The sequence below is a fragment of the Eublepharis macularius genome, chromosome 2 (genome assembly GCF_028583425.1).
Source record: "Eublepharis macularius isolate TG4126 chromosome 2, MPM_Emac_v1.0, whole genome shotgun sequence".
Lineage (NCBI taxonomy): Eukaryota > Metazoa > Chordata > Lepidosauria > Squamata > Eublepharidae > Eublepharis > Eublepharis macularius.
In genome coordinates this window covers 195,516,267-195,533,698 of record NC_072791.1, presented here as the reverse complement: position 1 = coordinate 195,533,698, position 17,432 = coordinate 195,516,267, and the positions used below count along the sequence as shown (strand labels likewise).

The window sequence follows — 17,432 nt, the reverse complement described above, 5'->3', positions numbered from 1 at the left end:
CCTTGTGGGTTTGGAACTCATGATTTGTTCACATTTCGTCTAAAGGAAAAAACGTAATGTGTGTCATGGTGCAAGAGCAAACTATAGGACAGAGGTCAACAGTGCAATACAGAACAATTGCACTCTTCTAACCCCACTGAAGTCTACTATACTACTCAGGCTCTCATATGTATGCCTCCATATTAGAAGCAAAAGCTAGCAGCCAGGACAAGTGTCATGAGGGCAAGCTAGTCTAAGGTATTTGTCCTGAACTCCTTAAGACCTATTGTATCTACGTGTCTGGTGTGTACCTTTCTCAGAGAGCCACAAAATCATTGCTGTAATAGAACGTTACTTGTTTACTTCCCTGACATCCAAATGGGATAAGGCCTCCTGCACCAGTAGGAGACGTCCCTCCCTCAGCAGCTTCCGTTCCTTGGTAGAGTGGCGGAGGATGGGAAATCATTGCTGCTCTGAAACTGCAATGTCAGTTCTGGCATGAATCTACAAGTGACATCATTCTGTTGGGACAACACTCTAGGATTCCGCCAAAACTCTATGGTAAAACCACAGAATTTTGGGGAATCCTGCAGCATTACCCCATGCAATGACATCACTTCTGGGTTTGCATTGGAAGTGATATCACAGTGTTGGAGTGACACCGATTTACATGTCCCCCCCCCCCCAAGCTCCCACCAGTTGCCAAAACTGAGCTGGCAACCCTAAACTGGGATCAAATTTGCATGTGAAAATTCAGGCCCTTTGTTACCATTTGAAAATCATTTGGTTGCCTTCCAAAAGACTTGCTGGGATATTGAGGTGCAGTTTCTTCTACAAAGAAAGATTGGTGGGTTGGGTATCTCCTCCTTAGGAGAAGAAAATGCTAGTCATAATGGGCCTTTCACTGAGGTCTAGTTACTTGGGATCTTGATCTGCAGACTCAGTTCCTCTCCCTGGTAAGCCTTTGGAGGCCATGTTTCCTCCATGTGTAATCAGACTTCAGGAATGTTTGTATTTTTGGCCTATATACTGATTATTTTTATACACTGAAGTGTGGCCTCTGCGTATACATGTTCCTGAATCTAAAACTGTACTCGTCAGCACCTGATGGATTTCTGCTTGTCATGCAGCTGTTTAAGGGACAAGAATCTTGCCATTGAAAAGATGTCAGCCATAGTTTTATTTTCTGCATGCCCCAATGGATGTTCCTTTCCTTATAGTGGGGCTGCCCATCCTATCCCAGTGTGAAGTGCCAGCAAGGATCAGTGGAAAATTCTGAGAGGTCTCCCACTAGAGCAGGAGACCAGGCCTCCCTAAACATGCACATTAATGTTGGCTTGATGTGGCATGTGAACACAGCTTTAGCATACTGGTTTACACTATCTCATGGAGCAGCCGTTGGCATGTGATACACTTTTTCAACAGTTGAATATTATGGTAACTTGCAGCAATCTGCAGCAACATGACCAGACAGACTTGCTTCCAGTTTCAGCTAGTTTGGTAGAATGACCACCTAAATGGACTCTGTAGAGTGATTCCACACACGTTGGATAATGCACTTCCAATCGTCTTTATAAATCATTTGGAATGGATTTTTTCGTGTGCGGAACAAAAAATCCACCTCAAACTATTGATAAAGTGCATTGAAAGTGCATTATCCAACATGTGTGGAATCACGGTGTGTTTATTTTCTGTTTGGATTTTGTAGATGGGGTCATTATTTAATAGTTTAAGCAGAGCAATGTCTTCTTACAGCTTAGTATTCTTAGTGTGATTATATAGAGCAGGGTTATCAGGTGCCTCTAAGGGCAAACCAGGGGGGCAGTGTGGGGTCATTTTCACTGTGTTTTTGGCCATGTTTCAGAGGTGCAATGTTACTTCCAAAAATACCCAGAAGTAATGTAACATTGCCAGAGTGGTATCGTTTCCCTGTAGGGTTACCAGGTCCCCTTACCCTCCTGACAATGAGGGGTGGGCAGGACCTGTCACTTACCTGGAAGATCTTCCTCGCATGTATTTTGTATGCACACACTGCTGGTGCCAATGTGAGATGTTACTTCTGGGAGTGATGTCATCATGCTGTCCACAGGAATGCTCCCACGCTTTGCACAGAGTCAATACTTTCAGAATCAGCTTGTTTGGGGCCAGAATCTGCCACACGACGTGTAGGAGCACTCCCACAGCCCATGCAGTGACATCACTTTAGGAAGTGATGTCATCACACTGCCAGGAACACACCTGCCATGCATTTGCCCAGGCTCCATGCCAGTGGTGGGCGATTGCCAGGCAAGTTGCCACCTTCCACTAATCGCCAGTGATTGGCAGGCACTGGGACAAACCGCCAGGACTTTGCCTGCCACTGGCGGACACTTGGGAATCCTAATCCAAGCACATTGTAGTATATGATATAACAATAACAATGTTTTTATATACCACTCAGAACTGTGAACAAAGTCAGTATTAGCATTATCCCAACAATACAGCTGGGACTGAAAGGAGTGGCTTACCCAAGGCCACCTGCTGAGCTCATGGCAGTAGTGGGATTCAAACCAGTAGAGTTCTGATTCAGAGCCCAACCATTTAACCTCTATGCTGTGGCAGCTTTATGTTGAGCAAAATCATTTTGTCAATAGCCAAGTTTACATGATATTGTACATTGAAATGTATATCTTTACCACTGAATACTCATATCTTTTAGTTTTCTGAGGCTTGTGAAAAAGAAAAAAAAATCTTGGGCATTTGTCAATCCACCCCCCCCCCCACACACACACATGAAGACTTCTTATAATATAACTTTGCTTCTGGAGAATTAAAAGTGCTAAGTTGCCTACCTGAGTAATGCTAACTCCAGGATTTAGTGACAATGGATGGCTAAATGGAACACCTTAACCCAGAATACACAGGGCATGCAAACCGAAAATGTGGTTTTCTAACCTAATAGGGTATTCCATGCACAGCGATAAAGGTGGTGTTGGTATGGTGATCGGCAATTTGCCAACATTTGGGTCTCGAAATGGCAGCTATGCACATGGTCAGGGATCTGGAAAACAGGTCTTACAAGGAATGTGGTTGAAGGAACCAAACTTCTTTCACATGGAAAACAGAAAACTGAAGGGAAACATAATCGTGTTGGTTAGATACTTAAAGAGTCATTTATTTATTTATTTGTTTGTTTGTTTGTTTGTTTGTTTGTTTGTTTATAGTCCACCGTTGTCACTGAGATCTGAGGTGGGTTACACCAGTGCAGGTGAAAATATTATAATAATCGACAGCTAGGACATTCACTGAGCAAAGTAATAATGAAAAACAGTTAGGATGTTCAAGGGAAACAGGTACAATAGAAATTGGTAGCAGAAAATTTTTAAACAAGCATAAAGCTGATCTCAGAGATGAAGTCTATCTGAAACAAAACATAACTAATTTCCATGGCATGGATTTCTCTCCAGAGTTTTGCATTCTCTGTCAAAATATCCCGATTCAGACTCCAGATTTCTTCCCAGCCTTTTTTTGCGTTCTGCACATTGATCCATTCAGCATGAGCTGCAGAAGTTGTCACACACAAGAGTGAAAACGGGACTGGCCCATTGGGTTTTTGACACCCTAGGCAAACAGCTCTCCCCGTCCCCGAGCTGCAAAGAAACCATCTCCACTCAAGCTGTTCTCATTGGAAACAGAACTGTGGCACTCCTACCACCTATCTTGGCCGTGGGGAAGGCCTTGGCCACTGGAATGCACGGATATGGCACAAGGGTGACTGGGGCTGCTGCAGAAACCAGCAATGCCATGGGAGGGCTGGTTTAGCGCTCCTCCGTCTTGTGCATAGACTGGTGCCCTAGGCGATTGCCTAAGTACAACCTAGTAGGCAGGCTGACTGTGTGCAAAGATTGGTTCTCTACTGTTCTGAAGAACAACTAGATCTAATATGCTTAATGATCTATCATCATTATGCTTATGATAATATGCTTAATGATGGATGATGGATTTCAGTTGAACATTAGAAGAAACTTCCAAAAGGTAGGAACAGTTAAAAAAATGGAGCCAGTTACTGGTGGGAAGGAATGACGACTCTCTGTTGCTGAAGATCTTCAAGCACAGGCTGGGCAGCTGTCTGTTGTGGATATTCTAGCTCTGGATTTCCTGCTTTGAGCACAGAGTTGGACTAGATGGCCTTTAAGGCCCCTTGCCATCTAGGATTCCATACCCAAACTCGCTGTCCTCTGGAGCCAGCTCTGTGTCCAAACTCGGAGATCTGTAATATGTTTTCTGAACCAAATGCAAGCAATTTTTTTCTGGGAATTTCAGTTTGAGATTGATAGAGCTGGTCTGTTTTCATCCTAATTAATCCTTTGAGTCAAGGTTCCTATGTGAAGCTATTGATTCATATATGGTTGAATGTTCAAAATGGTTCCTCCTTAAAGAGCAGATGGTCTCTAGGCTTTTACAGTTCAATTCTAATAACAATTTCCTAGAAGTAAGCCCCTTGATTAGGATTCTGAGTACATTGGTTTAGGATTCCTCTCCGTACTGGGTCCAGTTTTGCTCCCTCTTATCTGCTGTTCCCTTCCCCTTTCCCAAGACTTGAAAATGTATCTGATCACCATTAACTACCTTTCTCCTTCACCTCCTCCTCCTTCCTCCGTTCTCAGTTGCAATAGTGCAACATCTGGTTGCTTGATGCCTCCTACGCTTGGAACAAATGTCACTACTGGCCCTGCCTTCATGTAGCTATGGCTGCCAAGAGCCTCATCTGTCACTACCCCATAGTGTTCCCAAATCATGAGTCAGGCCTTGACTTGAAATCATGGAGGTGGGGAAAGAGTGAATAACATTTGTTGGGTTTTTAAAATCTGCATTCTGAATCCAGAGTCAAGTATCAGAGGGGCAATGTATTCTTTAAAATAAAGCTTACGTGTATTTTATTTTGATTGTTAAAACCAGTATTGTAACTCATTCCTTGACATTTGGTCAAAAGTAGTGATCTGTCTGCTCTGTTGTGTGTCCAATTTAAAAAAAAATCATGTTGGATTGCGAATGAGTTTCTAATGATTGCTTGCTTGCTGGCATGGTTTATACCCCCGTTGCATGATTTATACCTCCCCCCAGTGGTGACCCAAAGTGGTTTACAACATTCTCCTCTCCTCTATTTTATCCTCATAATCACCAGCCTGTGAGGTAGGTTAGACTGAGGGTCTCACCCAGGGCTTTTTTTCTGGGAAAAGAGGTGGTGGAACTCAGTGGGTTGCCCTCGGAGAAAATGGTCACATGGCTGGTGGCCCCGCCCCCTGATCTCCAGACAGAGGGGAGTTTAGATTGCCCTCCGCGCCGTCAGCAGCGTGGAGGGCAATCTAAACTCTCCTCTGTCTGGAGATCAGGGGGCGGGGCCACCAGTCATGTGACCATTTTCAAGAGGTTCCGGAACTCCGTTCCACTGCGTTCCTGCTGAAAAAAAGCCCTGGTCTCACCACACGAGACAAAATACACTCAAATTACACGAGTATTCGAGTGTATTTTGTCTCGTGTGGTTTGACCCAGTGAGAGTGAAACTGCCCCAAGGTCAAACCAACAAATTTCTGTGGCAGAGCAGGGATTTCAACCCAGGTCTCCCAGATCCTAGTCTGACACTAGCCAGTCTGGTGTAATGGTTAAGAGTGACAGGACTCTAATCTGGAGAGCCAGGTTTGATTCCCTACTCCTCCTCTTGAAGCCAGCTGGGTAACTTTGAGTCAGTCACAGCTTTCTTAGCCCCATCCACTTCGCATGGTCGTGAGAGGATAATAACACACTTTGTAAACCGCCCTGAGTGGATGTTAAGTTGTCCTGAAGGGCAGTATATAAATCAAATGTTGTTGTTTTTGTTGTTACTCCACACTGGCTGAAGCTGTGTAAACCTCTGAAACCAATTACAGAGTGACATCAACTATTCCTGTCTTCATGTGAACATTTAAGATAATCTTGATGATACTTTAATATATATTTCCTTATTGATTTCATCTGACTTGTGAACACAATGTCCCAAAAATCTGGACATTCCATTTTAGGTATAAAGTATAAAATATCCAGATGAAATACTCTTATCTGTTCCTTTGGTTGTCAGTTCAGATGTTAAACCTGAAGCATTTTGAGACTCATCCACTTAACAGATGTGGTCAAAGAAGGACCTTTGAAATTCAGGCTGTATTTACTCTGCATGTGCATTAAGGATCCATTAGCTGTTTTTGCAGAGTAGGGCTTTTCCTGCTGCCATTAAGCAAAATCCTTTTAGCCTGGCCAAATGCTTGAAATTTTCAAAGGTTCCCTTGCAAAGGTATTTTCCCTTCCCGCCCCACCCCTCCTTTTTTTGGCAATTTGACACCAAAGATGTCCAGGACCATGGAGCACAATTTGCTCTCTTCCTCTTGTTTTTCTCAGTCATTTCCATCTCTCATCATTTTCCTTTTATATCTTTTTTTCATTTAATGTTAAATTTTTTAAAATTCCCCTTATATAATTCCGAAGATAATTGTTCATTTTTCTCTTTGTGTTACCCTCTGTAAAGCATTCTTCTCTTCTGCCTCCCTTTCCCCCTTTTCCTTTTAAAACGAAACTTTCCTTCCTTCTTGCGGCTTTTCTTCAAGTATCACTTCTCTCATTCTCCCTTCTTATCAGCCCTTCCTTTGCATTTCTCTGCCATTCTTCGTCTCCTGCTTTTGCCCATTGTATTAAGTCTGGCACTGACAATGGCAACCTTCTTTCCGGGCAACCTGCCAATGGGTGGAGACTGCAGACACATCATTTTAATCTGCGAGGGAGGGGAGCAATATTGTCTACTCTCTGCCCAAATACATATTTGAAAACTGTGCCTGTAAAAATAATTCTGCAGCATAAAAGATGCAATATAAGCATTTGTTTTTTTCCCTCTCTTGTTGCCATGCTGATTTTTGCCACATACTGTGTTCATGCTGTTTGTATTTTTCGTTTCTAAGTCTGTAAGATATTAAACCTCGATTATTGATTAAATGAACAGCATAGGGTTTTTTATAATTGTAAAATAGTGATACTGCAGAGATACAAAGTTAAATCACACCTAAAATGTCCATGAGTGGAAGAGTTTTCCATCAATAGTGTGTGACTTCCCTACCTCCCCTTCGTACTTCAGCCCAAATGTCCTCCCAAAAGTACTCCTGGGTGACGAAGGACCCCAAGCATAGCTTGTGGGAAGTTGGAGCTCTACCATGGGGGGTGGAATATTGGTGAAAAACACCCTCAACCTCTTGGAACCTTTACACAGTATCCAAGCCATTATCAGTGAAAAAGTGTCACTTATTGATTCATTTGAAATATGTTGGAGGAAACTTTTACAAATACATGGACCACCAAAAAGATAGATAAATGGGTTTTAGATCAAATTGATCCTGAATTCTCTCTAAAAGTAAAAATGACTAAACTCAGACTATCATATTTTGTCCACCTCATGAGAAGATATGTGTAGCATCAACCCGAAAGTTCTACTTATTCGCCAGGACTCTGAACCAATCCTGCCCTCAGGCAGATCCCAGACACTGGTCAACCTGGAACTTCCCTGGATGGGAGGGGGGTAAGCCACCTTAGCTTTAAAAAGTTGATACATTTTCCCTCTGTCAGGGAGATCGCAACTCTGAATAAGAGCATAAGCTTTATTCAGGCTTTTTATTTGGGCTTTTTAGTTAAGATTCTAGGGCAAGGTAGGGTAGGAAATAAACAAATACCCTGTGAAGGGTCTGTCCAAAATCTAACTTTTTTCATACTGGTTCTGAGGCCAGGTTCTCCAGAAGTTTAAAAGAGTGGCCTAACGCCTTGGTAGAAGCCTGTCAGCTATGTTAGAGGTTGCAAATTACCCTTGGATGCTGAGAAGCCCTGTTTGGAGGGAAAGCATTAATTTCTTCCCTCAGTGTCTATTTAGTTAAGTTAGGCCCAGGTTCAACTAGTTAACTCCCAGTGGGGAAAAAGTATAACCTCTGGAGAATAGAGTGTGAGCCAGTTGTACATTTGTTCGTATTATTCATTCCACACAAAACCTTTAATTGTTTCTACAAATTATTTCCTGTAAATAAATCTTTGGTTGTTGTTATGTTACATCTGTGTACTGCCTATCACGTCAAAATAGCGGTGGGAAAGGGGTTTCTAATTACCTCACTATCAAGTACCACATTGTTACGGTCCCAAATAAAAGCCCTTCAGGGAACACAAAACTGCACACTGCTATCCAGTTAATAAACGTGTGTGTCCCCCCTTTTTACTTATATTGTGGCAGCTGGGGTTTAAACAGAAGGAAAGAAGAGGCCAGAGTGTGTGGGGCTGTGCGTGTATGTAATAGGACAGTGTTCTATCCAGAGAGCCCTTTGAATCAGAGGTCTTCCCTACAGCTCTCTCTCCCCCCCATCATATCAGGGCTGCACCACAATGGCAGCCCAAGCTGTGCAGTCACAATATACAAAAGAAGTGGTGAAAGCCAGGTGCTAGCCATCACAAGACTCCATCACAAAAAACAATAATGCTAGGAAAAGTTGAAGGCAGTAGGAAAAGAGGAGGATAACTCAATAAAGGAAGCCACGGCCTTAAGTTTGCAAGACCTGAGCAAGGGTGCTAATGATAGAACATTGTCATTAATTCATGGAGTCACCATAAGTTGGAAGTGGCTTGACAGCACATAACACACACCACAGACTGACACCTGATTGGATAGAGTTGTGGTGAGGCAGTTCCCTGGTATGAAAAGACTTCCAAATTTTAAAAGGGAGGGGAATGGTGTGTGAGAGCTGGTCTTAGTGAGATTACTAGGAATTAAAGATAGGCAAATAGTACTAATAAAGCATACTGCTTCTTAAATTAGATGTCACCAGGGTTTCTTTTGTCAGAAGGGAATGTAGCAGCACAACAAATTGCTCCTTAAAACTAAGTTTATTGCATCAAAAATGCCTTGAACAATAGTCTAAGGGCCAAACTACAACAATACACCTGTCATATATTGGGTCACTTGCAGCCAGATGTGCATTGGGAGAACTCACCTTAAAAAGTGTACATTCACTCAGTACTGCGAGGGAGCACTGCGAGGGGGGAGACGGAATTTCCATTTCCCCCTTCCATCCAGCTTTTACCAACAGGAAGGGAATGCTTCTGGTCCCTTTTCTCTGGCTCCGCATACTCTAAGAACATAAGAACATAAGAACATAAGCAAAGCCATGTTGGATCAGGCCAGTGGCCCATCCAGTCCAACATTCTGTCACACACAGTGGCTAGAAATCCAGTGCCATCTAAAGGACTGTCAGTGAGGCCAGGACACCAGAAGCCCTCCCACTGCCTTCCTTCCAGCACCAAGACAACAGAGCACCACCTCCCCACAAAGAGAATACCATCTATCTCCTGTGGCTAATAGCCACTGATGGACCTCTGCTCCATATATTTGTCCAGTCCCCTCTTGAAGCTGGCAATGCTTGTAGCTGCCACCACCTCCTGTGGCAACGAATTCCATGTGTTTATCACCCTTTGTGTAAAGTAGTATTTTCTTCTATCTGTTCTAACCCGACTGCTCAATAATTTCATAGAGTGCCCACGAGTTCTTGTATTGTGAGAAAGGGAGAAAAACACATCTTTCTCGACCTTCTCTAACCCGTGCATTATCTTGTAAACCTCTATCATGTCTCCCCTCAGTCGTCTTTTCTCCAGGCTAAAGAGCCCCAAGCGCCTCAATCTTTCCTCATAGGGAAAGTGTTCCAACCCTTTAATCATTTTAGTTGCCCTTCTCTGTACTTTTTCCAGTGCTATGATATCTTTTTTAAGGTGTGGCGACCAGAACTGTACACAGTACTCCAAATGAGGCCTCACCATCGATTTATACAGAGGCATTATGGTACCGGCTGATTTGTTTTCAATCCCTTTCCTAATAACCCCTAGCATAGCATTAGCTTTTTTTATGGCAGTCGCACACTGTGCTGACGTTTTTAGTGAGTTATCTATCATGACTCCAAGATCTCTCTCTTGGTCAGTCTCCGCCAGTTCAGACCCCATCAACTTGTATTTATATTTTGGATTTTTGGTTCCAATGTGCATTACTTTGCACTTGGCTACATTGAACCTCATTTGCCACATGGATGCCCACTCTTCTAGCCTCGACAGATCCCTTTGGAGTGCCTCACAATCCTCTCTGGCTTTCACCACCCTGAACAATTTCGTGTCATCTGCAAATTTAGCCACTTCACTGCTTAATCCCAATTCCAAATCATTAATAAACAAGTTAAAAAGCATTGGACCCAATACCGACCCCTGTGGCACCCCACTGCTCACCACCCTCCACTGTGAGAAGTGCCCGTTTATGCTCACTCTCTGTTTCCTATTAATTAGCCAGTTTTCGATCCACAAGAGGACTTGGCCCTTTATCCCATAGCTACTAAGCTAGCTTAGGAGCCTTTGATGAGGAACTTTGTCAAAAGCTTTCTGGAAGTCAAGATAAACAATATCTATCGGGTCTCCCTTGTCCACTTGTTTGTTCACTCCCTCAAAGAACTCTAACAGATTGGTGAGACAAGATCTTCCCTTACAGAACCCATGCTGAGTTTTCCTCATCAGCTTTTGGTCATCAATGTGCCCACTAATTTTATTTTTGATAATAGTTTCCACCAACTTACCCAGTATTGACGTCAGGCTGACTGGCCTGTAATTTCCCGGATCTCCCCTGGAACCTTTTTTAAAGATGGGGACAACATTAGCTACCTTCCAGTCCTCAGGAACAGATGCAGAGTTTAATGACAGATTACATATTTTTGTGAGGAGATCTACAAGTTCACACTTGAGTTCTTTCAGAACTCTTGGATGTATGCCATCTGGGCCCGGTGATTTATCAGTTTTTAAATTATCTAGCAGTCGCATAACCTCCTCTCTCGTCACCTCAATGTGACTCAGGTCTTTCAAAACCCCTCCCAAAGTCAGTGCTTCCGGAGTGGGCATGCACTTCTTATCTTCCACAGTGAAGACAGAAGCAAAGAACGCATTCAGCTTCTCGGCCATTTCCCTATCACCCTTTAGTAATCCTTTTACGCCTTGGTCATCCAAGGGCCCCACGGCCTCCCTAGCTGGTTTCCTACTTCTAATATATTTAAAGAATTGTTTATTGTTTTTCTTTATGTTCTTTGCAATATGCTCCTCATATTCCCTTTTTGCCTGTCTGATCACAGACTTGCACTTTTTTTGCCACAGCTTATGCTCCTTTTTATCAACCTCACTCCGACTAGTTTTCCACTGCCTAAAAGAATCCTTTTTACCTTTTACAGCTTCTATTACATTGCTTGTTAACCATGCTGGCCTTTTCCTAAACCTATTTGTGCCTTTCCTAACCAGCGGTATATATTTAATTTGAGCTTCCAGGATTGTAGTTTTAAATAGTCTCCAAGATTCCCCAAGTGTTTTGACCTTTTTTACTTTCCCTTTCAGTTTCTTCTTCACGTACCCCCTCATCTCAGAAAAGTTACCCCTTTTGAAGTTAAACATGGCTGTGTTGGTCTTATTTGGCAATTTCCTATTTATACATATGTTGTACTCAATAACATTATGGTCACTGTTCCCAAGTGGTGCAATCACATTTACATCTCTCACCAGGTCTTCAGCATTACTGAGGACCAAATCCAGGATCACCTCTCCCCTAGTAGGTTCTGTAACCATCTGTTCCATAGCACAGTCATTGAGACAGTCTAGAAACTCACTTTCTCTCCCCCGATTCGAACACCCATTGGCCCAGTCAATGTGTGGGTAGTTAAAATCACCCATTACAACACAGTTTTTTTGTTTAGCAGCCATCTTTAATCCTGTCATCATTTTATAATCCTCCTCTATTTTCTGATCTGGAGGGCGATAACAAACTCCCACAGTTAAGTTTCCATTTGGGCCCGTAATTTCAACCCATAGCATTTCCAGAAGCGAATCTAATTCAGTTACCTTCTCAATCTTACTGGAATGTATACCTTCTCTGACATATAGAGCCACCCCACCACCAACCCTTCCCTCCCTATCCTTCCGATATAATTTATATCCAGGAATCACCGTGTCCCACTGATTTTCCTCATCCCACCAAGTTTCTGATATGCCCACAATGTCTATGGATTCGCCCAACACTAAACATTCCAGCTCCCCAATTTTACCTCGGACACTTCTAGCATTTGTATATAAACACCTGTAACTTCCCCGGCACACTTTGCCTCGAGACGTAGTTAGGTCATCTGCACTGTTTGTCTCCATCTCAGTTGACAACTCTAATCTATCTCCCTGTAGAAGTGTTATACCTAGCCCTTCATCTCTCTGAGATGAACCATCCTGAACCAGAGACACTTTATCTCTTGTCGGCTTTCCCCTAGCATTTAGTTTAAAAACTGCTCTGCCACCTTTTTGATTTTAAGTGCCAGCAGCCAGGTTCCTTCTCGGGACAAGTGGAGACCGTCTCTCTTGTACAGCTCCCGCTTGTCCCAAAAAGAATCCCAGTGCCTAACAAACTTGAACCCTTCCTCCCTACACCATCGTCTCATCCACGCATTGAGACTCCTGATCTGCGTTTGTCTCTCTGGCCCTGCGCGTGGAACAGGTAGCACTTCTGAGAAGGCTACCTTGGAGGTCCTGGCCTTGAGTCTCCTGCCTAACAGCCTAAATTTTTGTTCCAAGACCTCACGACTGCATTTCCCAACATCGTTGGTTCCAACATGGACCACGACCGCTGACTCTTCCCCAGCACTATCTACCAGCCTATCTATAACACGCGTAATGTCCGCTACCTTCGCACCAGGCAGGCAAGTCACCATACGGTCAGAACGCGGTTGTGCCACCCAGCTATCTACTTGTCTAAGGATCGAATCACCAACTACCAAGAGCCTCCCTCCCGCCCCACCCAGGGATGGTTCCTTGATGCGAAAGGAAACCTGCTCACCAACTGAAGAAGAGGTCCCTTCTGAGGGCATGTTCCCCTTATCCTCAATACGGTGCCCTGATTCCACAAGATCCTCATTCTCCTTGACAACAAGAACGCTGCCATTTTTAGAGTGGGACACATCTGTCCTGTCCCTGAGAATCTTGTCCTCGTGCCTATCTAACTGTCTCCGCTTCTCCAGGTCAGCCACCTTGGCCTCGAGGGTACGTACTCGTTCCCTGAGAACCAGGAGCTCCTTGCAGCGAGCACACATCCAGGACTTCTGACCAGAAGGCAGATAGTCATACATGTGACACTCAGTGCAATACACTGGAAAGCCCCCAACCCCCTGCTGGCATTCTGACTTCATTATTCTGTTTTAGGAATAACACACTAAGAGGAAAGAAAACGGCTATGATCCCCCGGCCAAGAGCCCTTTAGCTCTCGCCCTTCGGCTCGCGCCAAAGGCTCGCGCCCCTGCCCAGCAGTTGCCTTTTCAATGCAAAAGGTCACTTCCTGCTAAGCACAGGAGGTGAGCACAAAGGGGGTGTGTGGCTTGTACTCCAGCAACCCCCAGCAGCCTTACAAACACACTCACCCTCAAACACAATCAAGCCCAAACACACTCAGCCTCAAAACTACACTCAAATCAACACAAAACTACACACAAAAAGCCCCAAAGCTAGAGAGGACCACCCTTAGCTTCTCAGCTTAACCCACCACAGCCAAGAAAGGCAAAAAGCCCTTACCTCCTCTAGCAGCTGCAGACCATGTGCTCCTGAGCCCAGGTGACTCTGCTCTGCCCTGCCCCTGCCCAGCAGTTGCCTTTTCAATGCAAAAGGTCACTTCCTGCTAAGCACAGGAGGTGAGCACAAAGGGGGTGTGTGGCTTGTACTCCAGCAACCCCCAGCAGCCTTACAAACACACTCACCCTCAAACACAATCAAGCCCAAACACACTCAGCCTCAAAACTACACTCAAATCAACACAAAACTACACACAAAAAGCCCCAAAGCTAGAGAGGACCACCCTTAGCTTCTCAGCTTAACCCACCACAGCCAAGAAAGGCAAAAAGCCCTTACCTCCTCTAGCAGCTGCAGACCATGTGCTCCTGAGCCCAGGTGACTCTGCTCTAGAAAAGAGGATAAAAATGTAGTGAGGATGAAATTGAGGTAAAGAGATACATGTATCCCAAATTAAGGTTGTTAGAGGAAGTGGGGTGGGGGGTGAAATTAATAAGTGTAGTATAAACAGAGAGGATAATTAAAAACAAGGGGTTGGATCCATGCAGTTTTCCTGCAGGAGAAGAAGGGAGGAGGTACCTTATTACTGCCAAAAAGGCTAAAATGGAAATTGTGGGATGGTTATGGACAAAAGTCATGTAGACCAGGTTTGTATGTTTTATTCTGCTGGTCTATGACTATAATAAACAATTAATATTCATATTCATGTAGGATAGGAAACTGGGAAAGAATGAGTGAAGTTGGTGGGATCCCATTCAGTGACCAACAAAATGGAGGATTGTGGCAACACTGTGAAAACACTGTGCTGTGTTTAGTCGTTCCATTTGATAGAGGAGAATGCTGTTTTTGTTTTGCTTTGACCTAATTCTGAAAATGCCATCATAGGATTAATCCAATTGAAATCAAATGCAAGGGGAAGTTGCTGGATTAGACCCTTCAGTAATTAACAAACATGCTCCCTTAGGATTCTGTAGCAGGACAACTTACTTTTCCATAATTAATAAAATATTGCTTTCAGTCAAAGACTGCCGCTGGTCGCTGTCTGATAACAACTCTTCAGTTTGCTTCTAGCTTTAAGAATGATTAAACAGCTTCCAGAATTGTTCAGTGTTTTACTTTAAGTAGAAGAGAAGAAATCTGAGCCTGTTCTCAAGAAAAGAATAGGCTCAGATTTCAGGACACAATCTACTATAGACAACTGTTGGACCGGTTCTGTCCCAGTGTGCTTTTTCATAGCTGCACAAAAAAAATTAGTTGTCCCCCTTAAATTGGCCTACTTAACATGTACTAGAGCCTGTTCATTCTCTTAACACCCTCTTAGGAGCTAGTGATAAGTAATTGTTTAAAATGAATAATAGTTTTAGATAGTTAAATCAAGGGCAGTGGTTTCCTGTTATTATTTATTTATTTATTTATTTGATTTATACCCCGCCCTCCCCATAGATGGGCTCAGGGCGGCTAACAACATTCAAAAAATACATTAAAAGTCACCAAAACATAAAATCAATAATAATTTTTAAAGTTGCTTTAAAATTTTTAAAGTTAGACATATCTCAAAAGATGACACAATCAATGCTGCTGCCATTGCTCTTAGAATATGTTTAGACACTCATGGGTTGGTTTTAGTCAGTGGCGATAATATAGTGGATGGCCCCACAGATTTTACATTTGTTTCTAAAAATGGTTCTAGTGTGATACATAGGAGTGCTGGTTTCAATGGATTTATTTGTTAAGATGACCCAAGTGTATGAATCTATTGTTAGTGACCGTTTTCCTCTTCTTTGGCAACTGGATATTAAGTAAACTAGGCCCCTGGGGAGTTAAACTATCATTCTGAGTTGCCGTTTTCCCTGATCCCACAGCAACGGAATGATAAGGTCGGGGAGGAAGAGGCTCCGTTATTTTATTCTGAAGAAATGCTCATAAATAAGAATAAATTGATGGATTCTACCTCTGTCCAAGAGATTTTGAAGGAATTCCAGGATATGCTAGACCAAATTAAACCTTCATTGGTGAGGAGAGGCGGTAATACAGCAAAATGGAAAAATGGATAATTGTATCTCCTGTAAAAAATGGGTGGAACACTTTACGTCTTTAAATGTAGCTGATGCCTCTTCCCTACCATCAACTATCGAGGTTATGTTGGATTGTAAAGACAGAGATATTACTTGGTCCCCAGCTATGGAAGCTCGCATCTTGAACCTTATTGCTGGTTTAAAGGCAGGCAAGATGGCAGGGCTTGATAGATACCACCTGATCTAACCAAGAATTTTTGCCACTTGGTGGTCCCCAATTTTGACATACTTATTTCAGACCACTGATTATTCTAGACAATTTCCAGTGATCTGGCAGAAGGCTATAGTGGTCAGGGCCGGCGCGCCCATTGAGTCCAGGTAGGCCCATTGAGGCCAGGTAGGCTGGAGGGAGCGCTGGAGGAGGCGCGGGGGCCTCCTATCCCTCCCGCCCCATGCCACTGCCGCCAGCACACCCTCCCGGCTGGGCGCAGCAGCCGTGGGCAGGTGTCTGTGGCGGCCCAGGCAACTGAGCGGGACAGCTCAGAGGCCACCCACGCACCGTCACAGCCGCCCGCCGCAGCGATCGGGCCGGCGGCGGCACGCAGTCTCCTGTGTTGACGTCATGTGTGGGGGGGGGGGAGTGCCTGGCTGGCGGCCACAAGCACCGAAAACCCTTGCGCTGCCCCTGATAGTGGTTCCTATTTATAAAAAGGGGATAAACTCAACCTGAAGAATAAGCTATTGTCATCTTTGGGGAAGCTTTATGCAAGCCACTTACTCATTAAGTTGAAAATTGGATGGATTCAGAAGTTCAGAACATCTGTTGGGAATAGAACAAACTGGATTGAAAGGGGTATGTCAACAACTGATCATTGTCTTCAGGTAATCGAAAGAACAAATTGAAAGTGACTTTATTTCTCAGTTGCATCTGTTCTGAACCTTTTCTTTCTCACTTTCTTTCATTCAGTACTTCCTTATGCAGGAGAATAAATGGTAATTAAAATGTGCAGGATGAAAAGATGGAGCAACCAGTGCTTGTACCACCAGGACCTGACAGCTTTCACTACTTCACAAGAGAGTCTCTTGCAGCTATTGAGCAACGCATTGCTGCAGAAAAGGCTAAGCAGTCCAAACAAGACCACAAAGACATCGACAGTGAAAATGGCCCTAAACCAAGCAGTGACTTGGAGGCGGGCAAATCACTACCCTTTATTTACGGAGACATCCCTCCAGGAATGGTGGCTGAGCCCTTGGAGGACCTGGATCCCTTTTACATTAATCAAAAAGTGAGTGATTCACAGTAAGCAATTTCCATTCTTCCTTTTCCTGTTGTGATGCCTGCTTTTTTCCCTTGTTTTCTTTTTCTGCAGACAAGTATACAACCTGCCGTTTGCAGAAGGTTCCATCTGAGAGCAGAACCACAAGTGACAAAAGGCACAGATTGGACACTTGTCTGCTTCCCTCAAGGTTTGATGGGAAATGTAGGCAGCTTGGCGGAATGTTGGACAGGTGACAGTTGAAAAGTCCATTGGACAGCAGTCAGAGAGCGAAGCTGCGAGACCAGGATGCCTACATTTCCCATCAAAACTTGAGGGAAGCTGACAAGTGTCCAATCTGTGCCTTTTGTCACTTGTGGTTCTGCTCTGAGTTATTTTCGATTTGTGGTCAACCAGCTTTGAAACAATATTTCTGTGAAAGATGAGGTTACACTGTGGGGATGTTTTGATTTATTGTAAAAAAATCACTGAAAAATTCCCCCTTCAAATATCACTTCTTTTTTCCTCTCCCAGAAAG

The 17,432-nt window shown here is 43.7% G+C and overlaps 1 protein-coding gene across 7 annotated transcripts in view; it reads left to right on the top strand.

Annotated features, from left to right (window-relative positions):
- Positions 1–16,651: 16,651 nt before the first annotated feature.
- Positions 16,652–17,432, top strand: part of LOC129323705 (sodium channel protein type 1 subunit alpha) — a 101,436-nt gene continuing 100,655 nt past the window's right edge. For 6 of the 7 annotated variants that reach the window (XM_054970297.1, XM_054970301.1, XM_054970299.1 and 3 more), the window contains exon 1: positions 16,658–16,924. In XM_054970297.1, the coding sequence (XP_054826272.1) occupies positions 16,658–16,924 (267 nt within the window). Of the gene's footprint in view, positions 16,925–17,432 lie in introns of all 7 variants that reach the window. The other variant, XM_054970304.1, reaches the window with a different exon arrangement.